This window comes from Polyodon spathula, chromosome 30 (genome assembly GCF_017654505.1).
Source record: "Polyodon spathula isolate WHYD16114869_AA chromosome 30, ASM1765450v1, whole genome shotgun sequence".
NCBI classification, from domain to species: domain Eukaryota; kingdom Metazoa; phylum Chordata; class Actinopteri; order Acipenseriformes; family Polyodontidae; genus Polyodon; species Polyodon spathula.
The window spans coordinates 719,389-746,845 of record NC_054563.1 but is presented as its reverse complement, the minus strand read 5'-3'; the positions used below and the strand labels follow the sequence as shown (position 1 = coordinate 746,845).

Below are 27,457 nucleotides of genomic sequence, written 5' to 3'. Positions count from 1 at the left end.
GCAAAGCTACCCATGTGATAAAGCAGGGAGCCGTTCTCAGCCAATCAGATGCCAGATTTCTGAACATTATAGCACATTTTATTTAGCAGTAAGTGTGGTCCCGTGCGCCGTGGACTACCACCTAAAAAAAATAATAATGAAACACCTATATAAGAGCATTAACTATTTATTGTGTTCTTTTCACTAAAGCATGATTTATAACAGGTTAATACCGATGAAGAGCGTGTCTCTTCTGGCTTCACTTCACCCAATGTGCTCACGAGAAGACACTCTTAAACCATAGGCAGGGTCAACTAGGCATGTTAACTTATATGACAAACAACATGCAAACTGCAGTGAGAGGGCCTGCAGTAATGTACTAATGTCCACTGCAGTTTAAAATGAGTTGTTACTGCAGTTCAATTACATTGCAATCTGGATTACTAAAGATTACACTCTGTGTACAGAGCGGTTTAACTGGAGTCTAGCTAGACTGCTGTTGATAAATGGGGTAGAATTATCAAGAATGTGAAAACACTGTCACGCTACTTTCAGCTTGCTCGTATTGACAACCTTGCATGGGAAACACTAAATCAAGCCACATGCTTAGAAAAGAGGGTTCCTGCAGGCAGTGTGCATTGAACCGTGCTCATTTTCAAATGCGTCATGTTTGGAACCCTGAGAATGCCTAAAAGGTTCCATACAGAACACAGAGTTTACCATTCCGTAATGAACAGGGGAGGCAAAGCATGCTGTGTAAAACTGTTCTTTAATTGACATAAACACGCACAGAATAGTCCACAGAGCAACTGTAACAGCCAGCCTTCCAGTTTCAGGAGGCTGTGCAGGTTACCCTAAGATACATTCCATCTACAGACACCACAAAAGGGTTTAACTGTAAAGTTTAGTTTCAGGCCAGAAACTCATGGGTCAGTGTAGTTTAGCGCAGATCTATAACACTTGGATGAACTTCCTGCTTTAGTTTTTAATGTCAAATAGATTTTGGATCCTCTGCTAGTTGTTGTCAGGCAGGATTCATATATTGCTGCTGATTTCAAGGTTTATCTTGGAAAGCTTCACGTTCGCACTAGTGCTGCACCCAGTCCTGGGTTCCAGAGCTCTGCTATATTATTGAAATGATCAGGAGCCGGGAGTTGGATGTTAAACAGCTTGTGTCTTTCTTGTAGTGAGTCACTGCGAGAATCTTCCTAAACAAAATGAGGTTCTGAAACCCAGGACGGGGTGCCAGTGCGATTCTCAAGGGCAGTAAAACGGGAGCAACATAATATCCAGCCGGGTAGAATCATGCTGAGTAAGCCTTGATCTGGCAGGCCCTGTAAAATCAATGAGAAGCCTATTCAGCATTGTGTGTGTGTGTTACTGCTGTGAATCCTGATGAGTGAAGGGTCTCTGCAGAGAAACCTGACAGCATTATTCCCTGTGCTCTGTGCTCTGCTGTCCTCTGCTCTATTGAAGAGGTATATGAAGTGCTTCAGTTCTAGTTCAGGGATTAATATACACTGGACTGGATTCTCAAAGCTGTTGCTCCAAGTCTTCCAAAATACCCATTACAGTTCTAAAAAAAAGAATTAAGAAAAGGTTTGTTAATGCAATGGTAAGTCAAGTGCTCTTTACCAGTCAGGGGGTCTGTTCAAAGTGAATTGATGTAGGCTTGTGACTTCACACTATGAACACATACCATGAATATGTGAGTACTTGAGTCGCAGAAGGTGCCCTATTCCAGAGCTCGTCTCTCATGTTACACCCCTAAGGGCCGAAGCGATCTCTCTCCCTTCAAGAGGGCAGAGCTGAAACTCATCAGGAACCTTCAAATGCACGGCCGGGCAGCACTGCTAGTATGTGACGAGTCTGCAGCTCTGACTCTTTAAATTGTTCAGGAGGGAAGGATGATCTTTTCCTCTGTGGTTTACCACTGTTCTGTATACAGCGTCTTATCACTATACTTTGGATTTGGGTTGCTTTTTTGTTATTACTTATTTATAAAATGCCAGAGTATAGAAAAGGGCAATTACCAATTCCCATTACTTCATAGGACTATAAAGAAAACCAAAAAAAAAAAAAACCATTGACTGGCTATTGGGGAGCTTGTGCAGCAAACCCAAACATTTTCTAGTTTTTTGAAAGATAAACCGCATTTCTCATCTTACAGTTGCGTCGACTAACACAGTATAGTTGGAGGCTGTCTTACAGAATCACAATCCATTTCATCTTTCACCATGTATTCTTTTCATCAGTTATATTTAATAATCTTCAGATTACTGAAACTGTATTTTGCCTGCTACTCAATTCACTGGTTTATTGACTTGAAATCAGTCTGGCAAGTTTGAAATCTGCAAAACAAAACAATAATGTGCTAAAGAGTTTCCTTTATTGGGTGACGTAGATCGACGGACACATGAAAATCAATCACATGCTGCCTGCATGTAAAGCAAGCATGTGTCTGGACTTCCTGCACTGTCTGTACAGCAGGGGCTGAGCATTGACAGCTTTCAACAGAGGCATCGTTTACACAGCAGCACATGGAGAGCAGTGTGCCTGTGTGGGTACAGGGCACTGGCGTTATTACCCCATGAGATCACCTTTCAGATTGCTCAGCTGTTAGGCAGAGGGTAACTGATATACTTAACAGCATGCTTGATTCATGCTGCCAGAGGCTGTATAAAAAGCCCTGGTATAGAGGAATGGAATGCTATTATAGAACCAGACAGTGCATTGTACTAAAGAACCCCCAGCAGCAGAACCATGAGCAGACCACAGCCATGGCAACACAGTGGAGATACGGAACAGTAGTGGTACAGTAATGTGGTACTGCAATAGAGGACCATGCGTATGGTCATAATGTTACAATGATGGGAGGTTGAGCACTGATTGGAACGTCTGTTTGCTTGTTAAAAGACAGTCAAGGGTTTTTCTGCTGTTTCCGGGACAGGCTTGATCTGTTACTGCGGTACCATGCAACCAAAGCGTTTCATATGACTGTAGCATACTGTAAGGATGCTAATCTGATGTCTGCAAATGAGTGTGCACAATACCAGTGGCAATGTTAGCAAGTTTCCATTCACTGATTCCAACATTCAAAAGTTACACATCTGTAGCGTGAACGTGTATCGTTAGACACAGCAACGAGTGGCACCTAGTTATACGCTGAAATGAGTTAATGATCAGTTACCTAATGTTCTGGGAGATAGCTCGGGTACGGAGAGGGTCTGTCATCAGGAGAGGATTCAGGGATCTTGTCTCACTCGCACTCAAGTGCCTGTCTTACACATCCTACTGAACTGTGTGTGTGTGTGAAGCTGAACCCTGTGAACTCTGCTACCACTCGGTTTTCCTCAGAATATTCCAACACTATCAATTTCTGGGTGCGAGTTACAATGTTGCTCCACACACAGAGCATACACAAGGTCAGATATACCCCAGTTTATCAATTTCATTGACACATGGGTGATGACTCAACCTGATCACATGGTGCAAAGTTTAGCGGGCATTGTCAAATTAGCCTCCCTGGTAATGCCTCAGTAATTTCAGTGCTGTTTGCTGGGCTGCCATCACAGGACCTGGACCTGTTGTTGATGGGATTTGAATGTCATCCTTTTAGTTACCTGACCGGACTGAGATCAGGAAGCTGCTACCCGCAGGAATCCATGACATCTTCATGACGCTTCAAGGCATGGGGCTGAAAGGGGGAGGTAAGAATTCACTTGAGATTTTCCTGTGGCTTTGAATTGCAGACCAGAGATTGGTGGCATGGGAATCTTTCAGTTGAAGTCCGAAGTGTGCACTGGGCATTAGCCTCCTGGAATGGAAATGGAAATCTTATAACACCTGCACTAAACTAAATGTATTTCACATGGCAAGAGGCATTAAATATGAGTAGCAGGGGCTATTTTGTGAAAGGAATTCAAATGTGCGTAAAAACCAACTGCCCGGATTAAAAGGATGTGACAACACTGGGACAGAATAATGTGCTACGTCTTTAAAAACTATTGGTTTGAGAGATAATGTTTCACAATTCAACTGCATTTAATGCTTTCTTATTGCATGCAATTTCACAGGCAGATTCGGACAAACGACTCCACCGCTGGTTGAATTTCTGAAAGATATTTTAAGAAGGTACCCAGAGGGAGGGCAGATTCTGAAGGTGAGTGAAGGCCACTCTGCCAGGGTTGGGTTCAGGTGCATTGCATTTAAATGCACATACATATGCTCTTGCACTTGCATCCAAATGCGATCAAGAAATACACACTGTAGTCGCGTTTGCATTTGAATCTGTTTGCAAAGCATTTTATCAATTTCAGGTGCATTTAGCAATAGCATTTGAATAATCTATCACATGCATTTTGCAAGTGTTACTCCAGATGCAATTAATTACACAGCTCTCAGTGATACATTGTTAAAGTGATTGCAGGGTTAATTGAGAACTTCCAAGCGTTTGAAGTAATTTCAGAACACACACTACACGAGGAGCATGATTAAAGAAGTTTGTTCTAATAGGGAGTGGTTTCAAATTGATAGAGAAAAGCTTGCATGTTTTCATTAAGTGTTCCTTTTGCAGTTAACGATGAGGAGTTTCAGTATATATTTTGACAAATGCATTTGCCTTTGCATGTGTGAAGTCTCGGTTGCATTCATATTTAAATGCAGCTGAGGTATATTTGCATTTGAAGGAGTTGTACTTAACCCTGTACTCTGCAGGTGTCTTTAGGGAAAGTCACTCTACAAGTGATTCGTTCATTACAAGATAGCACATTTAACACAATAAAAAAACTTTACTCAAATTACTGGACATAGATCTAAATACAGGCGCCATCAAATGGCGAATCTGGCTTTTCCAAATTGTGCTGCGTTGCTAAGCAGACGCGGAGCTCGGTCCATTCAGATCTTTCTTTTAGGTTTATACATCACTTTTACTGGAAACTCCTTGAGCTGTCATTTCCAGAGAAGCTATAGATTTTGCAGGGAAGCCAAAATCAGTTACTTAGTCTGTGAGAATCAGCACTCTCTAAAAGAGCGTTCTGCAGCAATTCTGGAATAGATGATTGTGTCAGTGTGCCCCGCCCCTGTGTGTGTTTTGTGTTGTATTTTGCATGTGGTGTGTTAATGTTGGTGTATATGTATATATATATATATATATATATATATATATATATATATATATATATATATATATATATATATATATTGTGAACAGGATATAATGTGGGATATTTAGCACGAGTGTTGTTAAAATATATAGTTCATAATATATGCAGACGATTTGGGTGAACAAAAAAAAAATCTCAGTTTGTCAGGACCTGGTTCTCTGTAAAAGAACTAACCCAAAACTGAACCTAACTTGGTTCCTTTCAGGAACTTATTCAGAATGCAGAAGATGCGGGCGCCAGTGAGGTTAAATTCATGTATGATGAGACTGAGTATGGAAGGGAATCTGTTTGGTCCGATGACATGGGCCAGTACCAGGGTAAGTAATGTATTCTTTGAGAAAATGTGGAATTGTGAGGGGTCACCAGGGGCTCTCCCCCTTGTGGAAGCACTGCTGCCTGGAATGCAGGGGGAGTCATGCGAAGTTTCAGCAGCATGCATTGCATGAACCGTTTAGTAAGCTAGTCAGTCACAGCAAAGTGTTTATTGAATTGGGCATTTTGTACATTTAAAAATGTTAATATCATTGGCCCATATTTACTATAGCATTGTACTTCTGGAGCACATTACAGAAACTGTAATAATCACAGTAAAATAGTCTGGGTTCTATTGGAATATTTTATTTTTGAATAGGTAACACACCAGGAATGTTATAAACCTAGAAATATTGACAGAGTGCAAGTCCCTAATATTCTTATTCTATTATAGTCTCCATTCTTCCTGTCATGCTTTTTTAGGATCAGCTCTGTATGCCTTTAACAATGCTGTTTTTACCACGGAGGACTGGAATGGCATTCAAGAAATAGCAAGAAGCAGAAAGAGAGAGGATCCACTTAAAGTTGGCAGATTTGGGATTGGATTTAACTCAGTGTATCACATAACAGGTAAGATGCACGGAAACAAAAAGGATTCGAGTAAAACCAGAACAAAGCTCTACCGAGATGATTTAGACCAGAGATTTTAACTGACTTCTATTACACACAAACATTTTTCTTTTTGTTTTTAAGATGTCCCCAGCATTTACAGCGGTGACCAGATTGGAATACTGGATCCCCATCAGACACTCTTTGGACGCCACGAATCTGGCCAGTGCTGGAATCTGAAAGAGGATGTCAAGGAGATCTCGGAGCACGCGGACCAGTTTGCCCCTTATGTTGGCATTTTCGGGAGTTCTGAGAATACTATCAAAGAAGGCACCTTTCCTGGCACCTTGTTCCGGTTCCCCCTCCGGGTAAAGCCCTCGCAGCTGAGCAGCAACATCTACAACAAGGAGAAAGTCCTGGAGCTCTTTGAGTCTTTCAAGGCCGACGCGGACACGGTCCTTCTCTTTCTTAAGAGTGTACAAAAGGTGTCTTTGCACGTGCGGGAGTCGGACGGCACGGAGCGAATGCTCTTCAGGGTTACAGCCATTGAGAACCAAGAGCTGAAGCTTGAGCGACCAAACTCCTTAAAGACCTTGGGCTTGGCCATTGATCGTTACAACAACGGTGTCCCCAGCAACAGTGTGGTATGCGCCACATATCAAGTCAACATAGTGGCCGAGGACGAGACAGCCAAGGAGACGCAGAAGACCTCCTGGCTGGTCTGCAACAGCGTGGGTGGCCGCGGAATGTGCAGTGAGCTGGACTGCCTGGCGGATGACCTGAAGTTCATCCCCACCATCGGCATCGCCATGCCCTTGTTAGTCATGGATGAGGATGAGGGAGCTGCGCAAGGCTTCTCAGGGAGGGCATTCTGCTTCCTGCCACTGCCCCCTGGAGAGGAAAGCATGACCGGCCTGTCTGTCCATATCAGTGGCTTCTTTGGGCTGACTGACAACAGGAGGAGCATCAAGTGGAGAGAGGTGGACCAATGGCGGGATCCTGCGGCCCTCTGGAATGAGCTCCTTATTGCCAAGGTGGTTCCCAGGACCTACTCCATGCTTCTTCTGGAATCGATAAAGAGAGTCCAAACAGCGAAGGACCAAGACTTCCCCCTCTCAGCTGAAGGGGTCTACAGGGCCTGGCCAGACCTCAGACAAATCAGGGATCGCTGGAAACCCATCCTGGAGCCTCTCTTCAAGGACCTTCTCCAGCAAGCCGTCATCTTATCCATTGACCAGTGCTGGTTGAAGGTGGACACGGTGGTCTTCACCGAATTGGATAACACCATTGAGCACACAGAGACCGTGATCAGCTACCTCCAAAGCTCAGGAATGCAGGTTGCTAAGGTGCCCGCCAATGTGGCCATGGCTCTGAACTCTTACTTTCCAGACCCCAAGGCGGTGAAGAAAGTGACCCCTGCCCTGGTACGACAGGTGCTGCGCAAGTCCAGGCACAAAGGAGCAGCCCAGGAGAAGCTCCACCTGCTGGAATTCATTCTCAGCGATGACAGCTACAGCGAGCTAATTGGGCTAGAGCTGCTGCCCTTGCAGAATGGCACATTTGTGGCTTTCTCTTCTTCCATAGCCGATAAGGATGCTGTTTACATCTTCTCCGATGACTGCCCAAGGTATGATTGAGCCACAAGGGGTATGTTCTGATACAAGTGCAAAAGCAAATGCAAAATTTGACACCAGCAGTAAGTGAAGGAAGGAGCAGTTAAATGATTGTTCTGAGTAGCTGATAAATATGCCTTTCCATTATTTCAAAATAAGCATTTCGACTTGCTGTGCCGTTGATGGGAATTGGTGATATTTGTTTATCCAGATTGTTCTATGTCATGTTATTGCAGGATTCAGAGTCCCAATAGAAGTGAATGGCAGACAGAGTCCACTGGTCATATAATGTAATACATGTGTTTGGATTCCAAACTTTAGAAGGTGTTAGAATCCCATATGGAAATATGACCTGATCGACCTGAATGAGCCAATGGGGTCATATTACAACTCAGGATCTTAAAATATATACTGGAATATATTTATATAAAATCAGTAATGCATATGAGTATTGTTCTAAATTTGATTTAGCATTAAATAATTACAGTCCTGAACTTGGCAGTTATTCAAGTTGCATAGAGTAGACTTCTTCTACAACAAAGGTATATGACTATTTTACTGACAGGCATTGCACTGATGCACTAAACCCATGCCTCTGTGTGCACCAGGTCCTTGTTCCCGGGTCTGGAGGGAAGATTTCTATCAGAAAACATAAAAGCTTCAGTCTTGACAGCCCTGAAGGAAGCAGCCAAAAGCAGAGGTAAGCTTCCTTTTACAAATTATTAGACAAAGCCGCAAATAGCTGCGTTGATTGTGAACTCCATATAGAAGCTGGCATTAGGTCTGTGGTCTTAGTAGTGAGTTAAGTTCAGCTTGTACCTCTCAGAGCTGGCACTAATATTGTATGGTCCTGCATTTCTGCCTCATGCACAAAATAAATGTTTTTTCAAAATATTTTCCAGGTTTTGTTCAAAATGTTCCACATGTTTTTAATTATGATATTAATAATATACAATAAGGGCTTCTGTGTTAATTTTTTGTGTTTAGGCAGAGTCCATCTCTTTGATATTTACATGAATCAAGCAAGTGGAGAGGCGAAGGCACCTTCCCAAAGAGGACTGCAACACATGTAATAGCAGCTGGGTTACAGAGCAGCTGTTACATTTCTGATCTGGGGTAGTTTTATACCATTAAAATGATGGCGTTCCTCTCTGAATACATGTCTTTGCACTTGGCTCCCCATTGCTATTAAGCTCTCTTTCAGAACCTCTTGTTGCTTCTAATTGAGTCCCTGCGTGGATATACTGCACTGCACTGCACTGCACTGCACTGCACTGCACTGCACTGCACTGTAGTTCTCCCTTTTCCACTGATACCAAACCCTGAGGGGATACTAAACCCTGTGCACGGCAGCTAGATCATTTATTATAGCTGTGTGTGTGTGCGAGCTGGCACACTCAGAGTCTGCTTCTAGCGATCAGAGTCTGTACACGCTCCCTGTCTCCCTGCTCCCCCAGCCCCCAACCCCCAGCCGGGACCCTGCCAAGAAACAGATGCTGAGCAAACACATTATTCAATTAAACCTCTTGAGTGTTGGTATACACTAGAAGCCATGCAATTATGACGCAGTCCTTTTTCTGTCATGCTGTAGTTAGATTCACAGCATGGCAGACTTCGGCCACGCTCTCTCACTGCAGCGCAGTTTGCTCTTTGCATTATATATAGTGGTATCGGATGTTATTCCCCCTAAGTCATCCTACGTTTTAATAAATGTCTCCCTGCAAAATCCCAAAATGCGTTTTATTGGGACCAGATGGTTAACTGACAAGCAGGGTTATAGACATCTTTATAAACGACTGCACTGCAGTACTAAGCTAAAGCTTTTACTAGTTTAAATTTGACACATATATGCTGGTTTTAAATGTTAAAATCATGTATACACAGGAAGTTTTGTCTCCAAATAACAGCACTGATATCATCACCACAATAGACCTGCTGTGAAATAGCACACAGCTTTAACCAGTGGTGGCTAGAGCAATTGACTAGTTATCCCAGACCGGTCATCTTTCCCTTCTTTAGTGGTTTAGAGAGTTTAAAGATTTGATTAGTGTGATTGGGACAGACCATTTAAAACCTCACTACCCGAAGGGGCTGCCAGCATGGGTTAATAAAAATGGCTCTGCATCCCATTAGAGGCTGGCAGTTCATTCTAAAACTAAACAGCCAATATATCATCTGTCGCTGTGGTGGAGAGCGTATCTGTGCACAGAAAGGCACTCTGCTCTTGCATTCTGCTCTTGCAATCAAATCCCTTTTTGTGTCCAGCTGGAACAGGCAATATTTCAGGGAAAAATGTCTCCTCGTTCATTGAAAACACGATCCTAACACAGAAACTCCCAAAGCATTGTATTACAGTTTAAACACAGGTGTTACATACTTCACTTAACCAATGTACAATAACAGCATTAACATTTCTGACTAAGGCTATATTTTATTCATGGTTATCATGGATAACCCATTGCTGTGTAATATGTAGTTCCCTGTGAAAACTCCCATTTCTGAAAGAATACTGTAAATATACATATTTTTCTATCATTTAAACATAAACGCAGCTTACTGACACACTACCTGTTACACTGCATTTAGGAACCTGGCAGCCGGTTTAGTTTGCTTCCGGTAAACGATTGAACACACACTGCATAGAGCCGCACGACTTCTTCAACATGCCTTCAAAGAAAAAGACACCAGCTGCATCAAAGATGGGAAATGTTTCTGCTGAAGATCGCTCTGTCCAATACTATGGTTTTATTTTGTTTGATAATTCACTGACGGTGAAAATCTAATTTCATTAAAAGGTGGACATAAAATATTCAACAGTTCAGCATGTACTGTTTTTCAAGGAAGTATTTAAATGTTTAAGAACATTTGTTTTATAATAACTCTAGAGAAAATGATCACTTTTGAATGTGACGACACTATTGCTTTAATAAATATTCTATTTAATCATGAAATATCTTGAATGCCATGATGAAAATACGGCCCTCGCTATGACAAGTTTAGAGAAACTATCCCGCTGTCTTTAGCTGTGTTCACCTCCTCATTAGTGTTTAATTGATTATGTTTTTGAGTTTTGCTTTTATACAGTTCTGTTATATCTTACCTTTTCTTCAATTAACTTCCAGTACAGCAGCTTCTCTGGGGATTTTCAGGTAGGAAGGTCATATGCGATGCACTAGTGTGAAGCCCTAACAGTTTTATTGGCCTCTATTTGTTTTTAACCGGGTGTGGAGATGTCTGTTGCTTGGTGCTTGTTTTTTTTTGTCACTGTAGTTTTGCTGGTGTGTGTTTTAAAACAAGAGTGCCGGTTTCCTGCTATCTAGTTGGTGTTACTAATGGTTTAGATTTTAATCATTTACTCTTTATCAAGTGTTAAAACATTTTAAATGCTTCCAAACGTTTATCCGTTGTCAAAGGTCAGATACAGAGGTCAGCTGTAGTGTTTATGCAGCAGTATGTGTGCAGTGTGAGGTATTTATTCCATCTTATTGAAAGTCTTTTCCACATGTACTGTACAATTCTAATGCTGCGCACGTCTAGTCTGGGGTACGTTACGAAGTTCACAAAGTAACTGACGGAGGCCTTGTCCTGACAGCTTTTTTTGATTGGTTATAAACATCCCCAATATGTTTTCACATTTAAACCTGTTTAATCCTGAATTTTCAACATTTAGGAAATTAAACTATATCTTCCATCCCAGGTTATAGTACCTGTACATTCTGATGTGTCAAAAGAGATCAGCATGCTGAATATTTAAGGCAGGGATGGAAATTAGACTCCTGTTACATAGCAGTTTCACCCATTCCAGGTTTTACTACAGGCTTGATTAGTTACAGTGTGTACAGGTAACAAGCTCACTTGTTAAGCTCATAGTAAAACCAGGAGTGGATCAAACTGCAATGCAACAGATTTCCATCCTTGTAAGGTATTCATTGAAAGTACAAAAACAGTTTGCATGGTTTGTTTAGAGTCCATTTCAGCTGCAGTGTCAGTGTTAATCATTGGTGTGCATTTTACCTCCAGAAGTGGACTCAGTGAGTAACCAAACCATAGTGAGGAGCGCTTGTTGTATTAAAAAGAGAAATGTTTATGTTTTGAACACATTCTTCATTCAGGGAATGGCATGGTGTTGGAAGTGCTCTGAGTGTGAGTGTTTCTGTTATCACTGTTAAGCAGATTCTTCCTCTCTTACGTCAGTCAGCCAGCTGCTAAAAGGTTCACTGTTCACTTTGAAGAGGTGAGGTTTCGAAAGGCAAAGCCTTAATCAGCACGCTGCCTATTCCAAACCAGCCATCACACTGCTATACCTTTGGAATCATATTGTGAAAAAATGCAGCCTTCATCATCCACCACACTGCCTATTCCAAACCAGCCATCACACTGCTATACCTTTGGAATCATATTGTGAAAAAATGCAGCCTTCATCATCCACCACACTGCCTATTCCAAACCAGCCATCACACTGCTATACCTTTGGAATCAAAGGGTTTCATGTTTCAGGGCAGGAGTTTTGAGATACTCCCAGATCATTAATATGGATCCTGCATTGCAGACAATAACCTGGTTACGATGGTATTCCATTACACTTATTTTTTCCCCAGATAATACTTTTCTCATATTTTTGTAAATGTTTGTTTTTTGGCATTTAACTGTGCAAGCTCTGGACTGCAGTTATTTTACTGTCAGACAGCCCATAATATAATCATAACATAATCAGAGCAATCAGACAGCCCAGGCAAATACCTATAATAGTGCTGTGTGATCAGATCAATCAGACAGCCCATAATATAATAGTGATGTTTGGTTTTTTTTTTCTGACTGATTTGCATCCTTTAAAAATGAATCTATCAAAGAGGATCTCAATTTCCTTTTTCAGTCATGACATGCTTCATTTGCACAGGAATTATCTTAAAAATTATATAAAGGTAATAAATCATACAAGATCGCCTGTAGCTACACGATTGAAGCGATTCAGAAATGAGAAATATAACTGAACTTTGTTTTAACAGTTTTATTACATATTTTAAACTTCATGAAGAACATTTGAAAAGGATTTTATTTTTATTTTTGTTTCAGATTGGAAATACAGTTACAAAACCATTACATTTCTTTTGTTTCTTGTTAGTTTTATTAGAATTATTATTGGTGGTTTGAATTCAGAGTTAAAAAAAAAAAAAAGCTTTGAGAATTGTGTGTAATGTGTTTTCATGCTACCAACCATTGTCACATACAACAAAGAGACCGACACCTCATAGGAAATACAAAGACATCCCTAATGTCAAGATGTATTGCATGAGGGCAGTGATATATTAAAACACAGGTAGGAGTGGGACTTCTTCAAAACAGCAGTTACAGCACAGCTTGTAATATTAGTTGCCCTGAGGATTGCATTGGGAAATTACAGGCGTTAACTTTTTAATTGGGTTCTTCCAAAGTGGTGTATTTCCAATAACACTTTGACACTTTACAGCATCACAATGCAGACTGTTCAACTTGTCAATAATACTTTGACACTTTACAGCATCACAATGCAGACTGTTCAACTTGTCAGTAATACTTTGACACTTTACAGCATCACAATGCAGAATGTTCAGCTGGTCAGTGAATAAAACATTTTTGAATATTCAACGGAGAAATAAAAAATGCTTGTGGATAATATGAACACAATAGAGGAAGACCTTTCACTAGCAGAAGTTTTATGCCTTTTAATCACAGATCTGCAAAAAGAAGTATACTGTACTAAGGTTTGCTAAACCTAGTAAAGGGAAGCTTTCTCACACGGTGTTCTTGGTTTGAGGTTGAGTGCATACCTTTAATAGGTACTACAATGCAAAATGTTTATGGAGACTTTTGTTTTACCTGTATATTATGTAATCACATTTCGATGCGTTTGCCAGCAGATTGCACCATGGACTGTGTAATAATACCTCTTTCTCTTTTGCACCACCTACAGGAAGACCCTGCACTCAGCTGCAGCTTCTGACACCTGAGCGCTCGGCGCGTCTCATTAAGGAAATCTTGACAGCAGCTTGGCCTGTGCGAGACATGGCGGTCCAGTGGTTCCCAGGAAACCAAGAGAAGAAACACCCTCCCATCTCCTGGCTTAAACTGGTGTGGAAGTATCTGTACATTAATTTCCCAGAGGACCTCGGCATCTTTGAAGACATGCCTTTGATCCCAAGTGTGCCCTTAGAAGATAATCTGAATGTCTTGGAGCTGCTGAGGCTAAGAACTCCATCCCCAATTATTTTGGAACACGAGGAGGAATCAGCACTTCCTGAAAGCCTTCCCGAGATCATTGTGAAACTCGGAGGGTTTGTCATCAAAGAGCTGGATCCATCGTTGCAGCACCCTCTGCTTAAAAAATACACCCACCCACCTTCCCCCAGCTCAGTACTCCAAATCATGGACAGGGCTTCCACTCAGAAAGTGGCCAGTCAGGTTTCAACTTTCTCCCCGAAGCAAAAGGTTGCGCTGAGAAGCTTCTTAGCTGGCTTGCCGGATGTCAGCGAGAAAGAGCGAAGGATTCTTCAAGATCTAATGATATTTCAAAAACTAGGTCCATCGTCGGAGAAAAATGAAGCTGTGTTTGCTGTTCTGAGGGGTAGCAAAGCTTTGCATCACACAGCAAAACTCCCTCCAAACACTAGGCTGTCCATCACCGTCATTGACAACGTTGATGAAGCTACCATTCGTCTTGTTAGAATGCTGAGTTTGGAGCAGCTTAAAAGCACAGACTGCTTAAAGGTGATCATTCAAGATATTGAAAAGGGCTTTTATTCAAAAGAGGAAACAGCTACTATCATGTTCTGGGTTCTTAAACATTTGTTGTTCTTAAAAAATGAAAACCCGTTGGTATTAGAGTGGCTGACATCCCTTAAGTTTATCCAGATCTCACAAGGAAAGCTTGTGGCTGCCACTGAACTCTTCGATCCTGACATAGAGATTTTACAGAGCTTGTTTTACTCAGATGAAAAAGCACGGTTTCCCCCTATTACGTTTACCGCATCCCCAGATCTTCTTCATTCTTTAAGGCAGTTGGGCTTAAAAAACGAAGGTCAGCTAAGTGAAAAGGACATTCTGCAGGTGGCGAAGAAGATCGAAGAGTTGCAGAGCAGCAGCAAGTGTGAACAGGATCTGCTCTTGATTAAGGCTAAGACGCTCTTGGGAGTGTTGAACAAACAGACAAAGCTTGTGAAGTCAGCTGAAGCCCAAGTGACCCTACAGAAGCTAAAATGGGTTCCAGTCTGCAAAGGCAGGCCTCTAAATTATCCACATTCCCTGGCATGGAAGGGAGATGCCTTAAATCTCTGTTCTCTAAATAATATGTGTGAAGTGGCTCATGCTGTGTTGGTGGGATCATCGGTTGCCCTAGTAGAGCACATTTCTGCAGGAATGAAAAAGGCTCTTAAACTGTCCATAGAGCCTCAAGTAGATCAGGTACTACAGCATTTGAAGGCTGTCATTGACTGGCACAGGTCGCAAGCATTCACAACCGAAGACTGGTACCAGTTTCAACAGATACTTCTGGAAATATACGACTTCATACAGGACCATTTGGATAGTGCTGGAGAAGCCTTAAAAGCACAGACTTCCGCTTGGGTGTGGACTGGCAAAACTTTCTCATTACCAATGCAAGCGGTTTTAAAATCCATCCCTGACCTCGATCTACAGCCTTACTTGTACTCCTTACCAAAAACCATGGCTAAATTTCACAAGCTGTTCCGGTTTTGTGGATCAGTTGAACAGGTCCTGCCTAGCCATGTGTTTGAGGTTAACAACATCATTAAAGAACGGTGTGAGCAGGGCATGACTCAAGAAGAGAGCAAGCAGAACCTGCTGCTTTTGCTAAGCATCCTGAGGTGGATGCATAGCTCTCAGATTTCTGTAGATCTTGACACACCTGTCCCCATCCTTTACAATAAAGATCCCAGCAGATTAGTCATGAGACCCATCCACGAGTGCAGCTACTGTGATATAAAAGTGGACGACCTGAATGACTTGCTCGATGATGCCTCCGAACCAATTATTTTAGTTCATGATGATATCCCTATGAAAACTGCAGAGTGGCTGAAAGTGCCTTGTCTGAGCACAAGGTTAATCAACCCTGAAAACTTGGGCTTTGAACAGTCTGGCCAACGGGAGCCTCTGACAGTACGGATAAAGAACATTTTAGAAGAGTATCCGTCTGTGTCTGATATCTTTAAGGAGCTGCTGCAGAATGCAGACGATGCCACTGCAACAGAATGCAGCTTCTTGATTGACATGCGCAAAAACCTGGACATCCGTGAAAACCTTTTAGATCCAGGCATGTCAGTTTGCCATGGTCCAACCTTGTGGTCCTTCAATAACTCGGTCTTCTCCGATACAGATTTTATGAACATCACTAGGCTTGGGGGGTCAATGAAGAGATGCGAAGTCGACAAAGTGGGGAAATTTGGACTGGGCTTTAACTCTGTTTACCATGTCACCGACATTCCTATCATAATGAGCCGAGAGTTCATGATAATGTTCGATCCCAACATCAACCACTTGAGTAAACACATTAGGGACAAGTCCAGTCCTGGAATAAAGATAAACTGGAGTAAGCAACAGAAGCGATTAAGAAAGTTCCCCAACCAGTTCAAGCCTTTTATTAATGTCTTCAACTGCCAGCTTCCACTTTCGTTAGAGCGACCTTACAAATACAATGGAACTCTCTTCCGACTTCCTTTCCGCACTGAGCAGGAAGCTGCTGTGAGTGAAATAAGCGGCATCTACTACAATACGACAGACATTTATTCACTCGTGGACGAGTTCAGTATGTGTGGGCACAGGCTCATCCTTTTCACCCAGCACGTCGATTCCATGGTATTGAAATACCTAAAGTCTGAAGAGCCAAACCCTGCCACCTCACAGGATGTAGTCACCATCAAGAAAACTGTATGCTCCTCCAAAGCCATGTATGGACCAGTGAGCATCTTAAAGGCAGCAGCGAAGGTGATGAAGAGAGTCGCAAGCACTAACAGAGTGCCCTCTGACATTCCAAAGTCTTCCTGCATCATTCGGATAGTGGTCGAAGAGTTCCACCATGTTTTCAGACGCATCATTGATCTTCAGTCCCCTCTTTTTAGAGGCCCAGATGATGACCCTGCTTCCTATTTTGAGATGGCTGCAAAAGGATCCCAGGGCAAAAGGGGCAGCGATGATGTGCCACAGAAATCAATAGATCTCACAAGTTGGCTTATTTCTTCCTGCATGGATTTCGGAGAGGCGCTTAAATTTTCACTGAATGAAAGTGGAAGGAGGCTTGGGTTGGTCCCATGTGGTGGCGTTGCTGTTTTGCTTTCGGAAACAGAGAACAACACATGGACTGTGAAGATTAACACCAATCCCATCGGAGAAGTCTTCTGCTATTTGCCCCTCAGAATTAAAACGGGGTTGCCCGTCCACATCAATGGTTGCTTTGCTGTCACGTCTAATCGTAAGGAGATTTGGAAAACAGACTCAAAAGGCAGGTGGAACTCCGTGTTCATGAGGCATGTGATAGTCCAGGCTTATTTGGAAGCAATGAGCGTGCTCCGTGCCATGTCAGTAAACGGGGAGTTGGTCAACTACAACTACTATGCAACATGGCCAGATCCCAGTGTAGTGCATGACGATTTTGCTTTGATCTGTCAAGGGGTGTACCAAGAAATTGCAAAGGGTGGTGACAAAGAAGTTGCAAAGGTGTTCTCTAATGGCAAAGCCTGGGTATCCATCAATTATGTGAGGTTTCTGGATGATTCTTTGCTGAGCAGACCAGACATTGGCCCTTCTGCCTTCCAGATCTTTTTGAAATACCTTTGGAAGAGTGGATCCCAAAACCTCTGTGCTGTTGAGCTTCCTGACTGGGTTAAAGAAGGCTTTGAAGATGCCGGATGCAAAGGCGTGCTAATGGAAAATACTTTAACAGAGAAGCAGTTTTTCTCTGATGTGTTTTTTCCGCACATTCAGGACATTGAGAAAGAGCTGCGGGATCCCTTAATGCATTATGTCCTCAATGAAAAGGTAGAGGAGTTCGCATCCATCCTAAAAGTCACACCATGTGTCCCATGTTCTGCCAAGTCACAGCAGCTTGTTCTGCCTTCAAGACTTATCCACCCAGAGGGAAGAGTTGCCAAGCTGTATGACACTGAAGATGGACGATTCCCACATGGAACCACACAGGACTATCTAAACCCAGTCTGCTTGGTCAAGCTTGTACAGCTGGGAATGGTTAAGGATGACATTTCTTGGGAGGATCTGGTAGAGCGTGCCAGGTCTGTAACAGCTCTGAATAAAAGTGACCATACTGCAGCATGTCTCAGAAGCAGCATTGTACTAAGTCTGATTGATGAGAAGTTGAAACTACGAGAGGACACAGCTAATGAGTTTGCAGAAAAACTTAAGATCATTCACTTCCTTCCGTTTCTGACAAAGCCAGCAGGTTTCTCATTACCTTGGCATGGGAATAGTTTTGAGCCTTTGACCATGTTTGCAGCCACCGACCTTTACACAACTGACCACCAGGACACAGTTTGCCTGATGAAACCCATTCTCAATGAAAATTCTCCTTCCTTCAAAGGATGTGGTCCTATCACCCTGGCCGTGAAGGACTTTTTAGGGTTGCTACGGAAACCAGCTATTCAGCTCATAATAAACCAACTAAAGGAACTTTCCAGATCATTTGATGGGGTGACCTTGTATCAAGAAAACATAACCAATGCCTGCTACAAGTACCTTCATGAGGAAATGATGAAAAACGAAACTGCCAAAGAACAAATAATGGAAGAACTCAAACAATTCAGCTCAATCCTTGTTGAAAACTCCTATGTCGACCCAGCAAAGGTTGCTTTCCACCTTAACTTTGATGCAGCTCCATACCTTTTCCAGCTGCCCAATAAATACAGGAACAGCTTTCGTGAACTGTTTGAAAATGTTGGGGTCCAGTCTGCCTTTGTGGTTGAAAATTTTGCTGCAGTCCTCCAATTGATAAAGAAGGACTGTGGTCGAAAACAGCTCACAGAACCCAACTTCCAGCTCTGCCGCAGAATCATTAGCGAAGGGATCTGGGGTCTCATTAGGGACAAAAACCAAGAATTCTGTCAAAGCAGATTTGGAGAAATTCTGTTACCTGACACCCTTCTAACACTCCAAGAAGCCAAATCTCTCTGTTACAATGATTGTCCCTGGATCAAAGTCAGAGACACAACAGTGAAGTACTGCCATGCAGACATACCAAGAGAAGTGGCAGTAAAACTGGGCTGTGTGCCCAAGCGTCACAAAGCCCTGGAGCGATACGCATCTAATATTTGTTTCACCACTCTTGGAAGTGAGTTCGGACAGAAAGAGAAGCTCACCAGCAGAATTAAAAGCATTCTCAATGCTTATCCGTCAGAGAAAGAAATGTTGAAGGAGCTACTCCAAAACGCAGATGATGCTAAAGCTACAGAAATATACTTTGTGTTTGATCCCCGAGAACACCAATCAGACAGGATATTCGATGATAAGTGGATTCCACTTCAAGGGCCAGCACTCTGTGTCTATAATAACCAGCCTTTTACAGAGGATGATATTCGAGGAATCCAGAACCTTGGACGAGGGACAAAGGAAGGGAACCCTGGCAAGACTGGTCAGTATGGTATAGGCTTTAATTCAGTGTATCATATCACAGATTGCCCTTCTTTCATTTCCAACAATGACATTCTTTGCATCTTTGATCCCCATGCGAGATATGCACCAGGATCCACATCTGTTTGCCCTGGAAGAATGTTTCGGGACTTGGATGCAGAATTTAGAACCCAATTTTCAGATGTCCTCAATCTCTACTTGGGAGATCATTTTAAGCTTGGAGGTTGCACAATGTTTAGATTTCCAATCCGCAATGTGGAAATGGCGAGGGTGTCAGAAATTTCATCCGTTCCTGCTTCGGATAGAATGGTGCAGAACCTCCTGGATAAGCTACGAACTGACGGAGCCGAGCTCCTCATGTTCTTGAATCACATGGAGAAAATATCAATCTGTGAAATTGAAAAGAATACAGGTGACCTAAAAGTCTTGTATTCTGTGACTGCCAAAATTACAGACGGGGATAGGGTAAAACGCAAGCAGTTCCATGCTTCTGTAATAGACAGTGTAACCAAAAAGAAACAGCTGTCTCAAATACCGGTCCAGCAGATCACCTACACTATGGATATGGAGGACTCTGAGGGCAATTTGACAACCTGGTTGGTGTGTAACAGATCAGGATTCTCTAACATGGAACAGGTCTCCAAAACTGTAATATCTGCGCACAAGAATGAAGATATAACACTTTTCCCTCGTGGAGGGGTTGCTGCCTGCATTAGCCATAATTATAAAAAGCCCCATAGAGCTTTCTGCTTCCTGCCTCTGTCTTTGGAAACAGGCCTGTCATTCCATGTGAATGGGCACTTTGCTCTAGATTCAGCCAGGAGAAACCTCTGGCGAGATGATAACGGAGTTGGTGTGCGAAGTGACTGGAACAGCAATCTCATGATGGCTGTGATAGCGCCAGCTTACGTGGAACTCTTGATTCAGCTGAAAAGACGATTTTTTCCAGGCTCTGATCCCACCATGACAGTATTTCAAGGCACACCCATCCATATTGTGAAGGACACTTTGAAAAAGTTCCTCTCCTTCTTCCCAGTCAACAGACTTGACATTCAGCCAGACTGGTACTGCCTTGTGAAGGCAGTGTACAATTGTATCCATGCTGACTTGAAGCGTCTACTTCCTGTGGTGCGGGCTCCTCATATGGACAACATTGATTTGCATGCTGCGATTTACATTTCTTGGGTGAACACATCCTCTGCCAATAAAGGTAGAGCCTTTTTTGACAACCTTCTACAGGATGAATTACAGCACCTTAAAAATACAGAGTACAACATCACCACCCGCAAAACAGTTGCAGAGAATGTCTACAGGTTGAAAACAATGCTTTTAGATGTTGGATTTAACTTAATTCACAACTGTGATGAGACAGCAAACCTCTGCTACTGTCTCGAAGATGCTGGGATTCCAGTGAGCTACGTGACGCCAGTAGATGTCAGAGCCTTTCTGCTCACTTTTTCATCTCCAGACTCAATCTGTCAGGTCGGGAAGCTGCCATGTCGGCTTCAACAGTCTAACCTCAAGCTGTTCCATAGCCTCAAACTTCTGGTTGATTATTGCTTCAAAGACGATGAAGAGGATGAAATCCACCCAGAAGGACTGCCGTTGCTGATAACGATGGACAACATTCTACAGGTCTTTGATGCAAAACGGCCAAAGTTTTTGACAACACATCATGACTTGATCCCCTCTCGAAAAGAACTTTTCATGAACACCCTTTACATGAAGTACAGCAGTATTCTCATGAAGTCTGGTGTTGCAAAAGTCTTTGACATCAGTAGCTTTGGTGATCTGTTGTCATCTGTGCTGCCCCGAGAATACAGGGCAAAGACCCCTGTGAGGTGGAAGGACAATTACGCCAGTGAGTCTTGGCTCAAGAATGTATGGCACTTTATGGGTGAGAATGTCTGTGTCAAAGAGGAGCAGTCCGATACTAAACTGAAGTTCGAAACTGTCCTTGATATCCTGAGAGACTGGGCTTTGCTCCCGGGGACCAAATTCATGGTCTCTAGCAATAAGTTAGTTGTTCCAGAGCATGATGTTTTGTTACCTCTCAGCCTGATATATGCTGCTATTTTCCCAAATGGACAGACAGACAAAGTCTTTCATACCTTGATGAAAGGGGGGTGTATTCAGCTGGCACTAAACAAAATCTGCTCTAAAGAAAACTCTTTGGTGCCTTTGCTGGCAGTACACACAGCAAATATAGACAATCCTTCAAGTATTCTCAAAGCACTGGACTACATGATCCAAATCTCTGCCTTCAACACAGGGGGTTTACTGGACAATGACTTCGAAGCACTTCTCTTGTACTTCAATTGCAATCTAAATCATTTGTCTCAGGAAGATGTACAAAGTCTGAAGCTGCTTCCCTGTTACAAGTCCATCAGTGGTCGCTACATCAACATCTCAAAATTTGGGTCATGCTTTGTGCTAACAAAAAACATTCCCCCTGCCGACATGGAAAAATGGGCCCAATCCATATCATCAGCTTTTCTTGTTGATAACACCCAGCTGAGGGAACTGTACACCTTCCTCGGGTGTGTTCCCATTGATGATCTTGAGGTCTACCTAAAGCATCTCCTACCCAAGTTTGACAGCCTTTCCTATGATGCAAAGATTGAGCACCTTATCTATCTCAAGAACAGGCTTTCAAATATAGAGGATTCCTTGGGAATAAAAGACCAACTTTTTGAAAAGCTTGAAGGTCTCTCCTTTATTTATGATGCCACCAACAGGCTAAAGCCTGCAAAAACATTCTCCGATCGAACTGTGAAAGTGTTTGAAGTGATGTTACCAGAAAAGGCATTTATACCCCCGGAGTTCTTCAAGAAATTGGAGCAAGCTGCAAAACCCAAGAATGGAGCCTCATTCCTAACCTCGTGGATAACATTCCTAAGAAACATCGGGTTAAAACACACCATTTCCCAGCTGCAGGTGCTGCAGTTTACTAAAGAAGTGAGCATAAAAGCCCAGACAGAAAAGTGGTCCAAAGACAAAGTGCAAACCATAGTCGATGTTCTCCTCAATCATATTTTCAATGAACGGACGGATCTGTTTTTGGGCACCTTTCTCAAAGAGCTGTCGATGACACCATTTTTATGCCCAGAACGTGCTTCGGCTGAACTTGTCCGGCTTCACCCTCAGTATCAAGAAGTTAATGGAACACTCCCTCTAATCCGCTTTAATGGGTCTCAGGTCAACCCGAAGTTTAAGCAAACGGATTTCATGCAGTTGCTTTGGACATCCTGCCCCATTCTGCCAGAGAAGGCAACGCCAGCAAGTATTAAAGAGCAGGAAGGGAGCAGTCTAGGTGCGCAAGAACAGCTGGATCAGGTTTTAGCCCTGTTGAACGTCAACTTGGATCCACCTCTTGACAAAGTCATTAGCAACTGCAAGAACATCTGCAACATACCTAACGTAGATGATGACATGATCAAAACTAGGGTAAAAGTTTTAAGAAGCACTTATGAATTTCTCAATGCAGACAAGAGGGATTTTCGCCACCAGTTACGAGGAGTGCCGTTTGTTATGGCTGAAGAGGGCTGGAAGCTGCTTAAGCCAGATGAGGTTGTCATTAATCTTGACAGCGAAGCTGACTTTAAACCCTACTTATTTAAATTACCTTTGGAACTTGGGACTTTTCACCAGCTCTTCAAACTCTTGGGAACTGAAGATGTTGTGTCTACTAAGCAGTATGTTGAAGTCCTCTGCCGCATATTTAGGAATTCAGAAGGCAAGCAGCTTGATCCTAACGAAATGAGAACTGTGAAAAGGGCGGTGTCAGGTCTCTTCAAGAGCCTCCAAAATGAACCTGTCCAAATTCGTCAAGACCTGGAAAACCTGAGGAATGTAACTCTGTATCTCCCAAGCCATGACGGACGACTAGCAAAATCAAACACACTGGTTTTTGATGATGCCCCGCATTACAAAAGCAGAATTCAGGGCAACATTGGTGTTCAGATGCTCGTTGACATGAGCCAGTGCTATCTGGGCAAAGATCATTCCTTCCACACCAAGATGATGGTGCTGCTTCCTCAAAAACTGAGGCCAAGGCTCCTTAGCAGTATATTAGAAGAACAGTTGGATGAAGAGACTCCCAGAATGTGTCAGTTTGGGGCCCTCTGCTCACTTCAGGGCCGTCTGCAGTTGCTCCTCTCCTCAGAACAATTCATCACCGGGCTTATCCGTATTATGAAGCATGAGAACGACAATGCTTTCTTAGTCAATGAAGAAAAAGCCATTAGGCTGTGCAAAGCCCTTCGCGAAGGCCTCAAAGTGTCTTGTTTCGAGAAGCTGCAGACGACCCTGCGAGTAAAAGGCTGCAACCCTATTGCTCACAGCAAGAGCGAAACTCTTGCTTTTCTAAAGAGATACGGTAATGCTGTTATACATCTCTACATTCAACACTCAGACAGCAAAGACATCAATTTTCTGCTCGCCCTGGCAATGACCCTTAAATCTGCAACAGACAATTTGATTTCGGATACTTCGTATCTGATTGCCATGCTGGGATGCAATGACATTTACAGGATTACAGAGAAGCTTGACAACTTAGGAGTCAAGTATGACTCCACCGAACCATCGAAACTTGAACTTCCTCAACCTGGGACACCCATACCGGCTGAAATACACCATATCCTATTAATGGACCCAATGAACGTGTTTTACCCTGGAGAGTATGTTGGATATCTGGTTGATTCTGAAGGAGGCGATCTATATGGATCCTATCAGCCAACTTACACTTATGCTATTATTGTCCAGGAGGTTGAAAGAGAGGAGGAAGAAAACCCAAGCTTTTTGGGAAAATACTTTCAAATTGACATTGGCTACAGTGAGTACAAAATTGTCAGCTCCCTAGATTTGTATAAGTTCTCGAGACAAGATGATACTTCACATATAAGGGACAGCTCCCCATCCACTCCAACAAGCCCTTCAGAATGCCCTTCTCCGGGCCCTCACTTGGCATCTCCTGTGTTCCTTAGAAAGGAGAGCCACAAAGCACCTCCTTCAAAGCACCAATCCCCTAAGAAATTAAGACTGAACGCTTTACCGGAGATAATTAAAGAAGTGACCTTAGTGATAGAGCAAGCCTGGAGGCTCCCCGAGTCAGAAAGGAAAAAGATTATCAGAAGGCTGTATCTCAAGTGGCACCCAGACAAAAATGCTGACAATCTAGACGTTGCGACGGAAGTGTTCAAGCACTTGCAGAAGGAGATCACCAGGATGGAGAAGCAAAGCTTAGCAGACCAGAATGCGGACAGAGCCTCCAGGAGGCAGTTTCCTGCGTCGTCTTCTGCTCGATTCCAGTCCGAGAAGTTTTCATTCCAAAGATTTTACACGTCATGGAACCAGGAAGCAACAAGCCATAAATCGGAGAGACAGCAATACAGAGAACAGTACACAAGCTACGCAGGATCGTCGCAATCTTCCCGTTTCTTTGTACCTCCTACCTTCAAATCAGTAGGCAATCCAGTAGAGGCACGCAGGTGGCTGAGGCAAGCACGTGCGAACTTCTCTGCAGCAAGGAATGACCTCCACAAAAATGCAAACGAATGGGTGTGCTTCAAGTGCTACCTTGCCACCAAGCTTGCTTTGATAGCTGCAGACTATGCAGTCCGAGGGAAATCTGACAAAGACGTCAAGCCAGCGGCCCTTGCACAGAAAGTAGAGGAGTACAGCCTGCAGCTGGCCGGACTTACAAAGGATGTGCACATTTTGGAGGGTTACGGTGTGGACAGTTTAAGAACCCGCTATCCAGACCTTCTCCCCTTTCCTCAGATCCCAAACGATAGGTACACTTCAGAAGTGGCGATGAGGGTGATGGAATGCACGGCTCGGGTCATTCTTAAACTGGAGAGTTTCATTCAGCAAAAAATCTAACTCTCCACAGCTATTGTCAGTGAAACATGTGCATTGCAACTCATGTATGGAAAGCTGTGTGTAATGTAGATTCATAACGTTGTAATACGTTAATATCATAACGTTGAGGCAAAACAAAAGAATATATGTATATTTCTGGCTGGCTGTCGCTACTGTACTGTACGTGTGCACATCACATTTCGAGTGTTTGCTGCTTTAGAGTTGAAAAGCAGCACCCCGTTATCTGAGCTGGAAAATAGTAAGCAGATTGTTTTGTTTTCAATGTCAAGTCCCAGCCAGTTTATTAGCTGTATAGCTGTACATATGAAATCCTCCGTAAATAAATACACACCCTGTTTTTTAACCAAAGGTCACATTACTTCTATAGACTTCCAGGACAAAAAAATATATAGATGTACCCAGTATTCACATTCTGTAAAAAGATTATGCTTTTTACTCATGAATATTGTAACAAAATAACAGTTACTAACTGCACTGCAGTATTTAAAAAAAAAAAATCTGTTACGATTTACACAATATTGGGAATCTGACTGTAGCAGCTTTCCTTCATATTCTGTAAGTATTTTAGTTATTTTACTGATCAGCTGGACCTGAAAAAAAAAAAAAACCTTTTTAAATTTAGTTTTTTATCCGATAGTTCTTTTTTGAACGGTACGTCATTTAACAGCTGTGCGTTTTTATGTCAAGTGGGCACATCAGAATCAAACATTTTCATCCAGCAGCTGGGCACTTTCAGAACAATTTGCACGTGTCTTGTGTGTACAGCTCTTGTGTCTTTCCTTCAGCTGCCGCGGGACACATGCAGAGATCACCTGTCGCGGGAGGTCTAAATCGTACTGCATTTGGTCAAGCAAACCAAAAGCACCTGTTTATTTCTCAATCGGCGCAGAGGAAGTTTACTGTTTAGTCTTGTGCTTTTGTTTTTGTTTGTTTTATTGGTCATTGCTGCACAGGAACAGGGTGTTAAAAACTGCCCTGGTATGAGCACAACTGTGCAAACACTGAGCTCCAGCCTGCCACCTATCCCTGGCCTAGGTTATCAGTAGGTTGACCTTATTATTAACCTGACTGCTCAAATCATTCATGGCATGGTTTGTTGACAGACAACAGCAGGTCGAATGTTATTTTATGAACCACTGAATACACAACTGGAGTTTGTAGAAACCTCTGTACACAGGCACTTGTTTACATACAGTATACAATCAACGGCAAAGTCATTTTTAACTGGGGAATGGCGTTTCTGAGAACGGTGATTTATTTAATTTGACTTTTTTTGCCCCAAATAAAATGTTAGAAATGCTGTTGTTTTATTTTGTTCATGCCTTTGATGTAAGTCTTGAATTACTTCATAATGGAAAGCTGCAATCTACATACTTCAGAGGTACTGGGGTGATTTAATTTGGTTTGATTTCTTTTTGTATTTGGTGTAAATGTTTACTTTGTGCCATTGGGGTTACATAGGAAGAATAATCAGGAGATCACTGTTGCAATTACATGTACTGTAAACATGGTGGGTATCACTGTCACCCTGCATGTATGTTACTTTTTTTTTTTTTTTAAGGTGATCATGTTGTTTTCCAGTTTTATGCATATCAAGGTGTTACAGCCTGTAACACTGCTTTAAGCCTGTGGTTAAGAGAAATGCTGATTTGGGGAAATAAGTGTGTCAGAACTGGAAATGAAACCTTGTATGTCTTCCTGCTGATGTACAGTGTGCCATAGTATCAATAAAGCAAAAGGAATGGATTACATTTGACTTGTTTTCTGTGTTAACCCTGTGCAATCTGAAACCACAAAGCATCTTCTTTCTATTAATGGTCTGTAATGCACCTGTATGGACTTGCTGTTGTGTGTGAGTAATGTGTTGTGCCTCGAGTCTGATAAACACGTAGTCAGCACCGCTGCACGCAGTTACAAAAACAAAACCACAGATTGGCTTTTATTTTTTAATTCATTTTATGGTGTGAAGTTTACAGTTTCCAACACTATGGTACATGGAACATCGCAAAAGCTTGCATGTTATGAGGACATACTGGTCCTTTGAGACTATCAAATCCTAGTGTTTCCATAGCACAGCCTTTCTCTTCTACCCTGTAAATGTGCACAGTATGTTTGCAGTTTTCCCATGGTAGTAAACTATGCATTTACCATGGTTCACCATGTTATTTTTTTATTGTTTTTAATATGCTTTACCATACCTCTCTGTGCTTTACAATGCTTACCTATCCTTTACCATACCTCTCTGTGCTTTACAATGCTTACCTATCCTTTACCATACCTCTCTGTGCTTTACAATGCTTACCTATCTGCTTTACCATACCTCTCTGT

The 27,457-nt window shown here is 42.5% G+C and overlaps 1 protein-coding gene across 1 annotated transcript in view; it reads left to right on the top strand.

The window, feature by feature from the left end:
* sacs (sacsin molecular chaperone) overlaps positions 1-26,875 on the top strand; it is a 31,518-nt gene extending 4,643 nt beyond the window's left edge. The window contains exons 4-10 of the mRNA XM_041232726.1: positions 3,599-3,689; positions 4,056-4,141; positions 5,350-5,461; positions 5,880-6,026; positions 6,150-7,632; positions 8,227-8,318; positions 13,569-26,875. Of these exons, the coding sequence (XP_041088660.1) occupies positions 3,599-3,689; positions 4,056-4,141; positions 5,350-5,461; positions 5,880-6,026; positions 6,150-7,632; positions 8,227-8,318; positions 13,569-25,129 (13,572 nt within the window). The 3' untranslated portion in view covers positions 25,130-26,875. The remainder of the gene's footprint in view (positions 1-3,598; positions 3,690-4,055; positions 4,142-5,349; positions 5,462-5,879; positions 6,027-6,149; positions 7,633-8,226; positions 8,319-13,568) is intronic.
* The last annotated feature ends 582 nt before the right edge of the window (positions 26,876-27,457 follow it).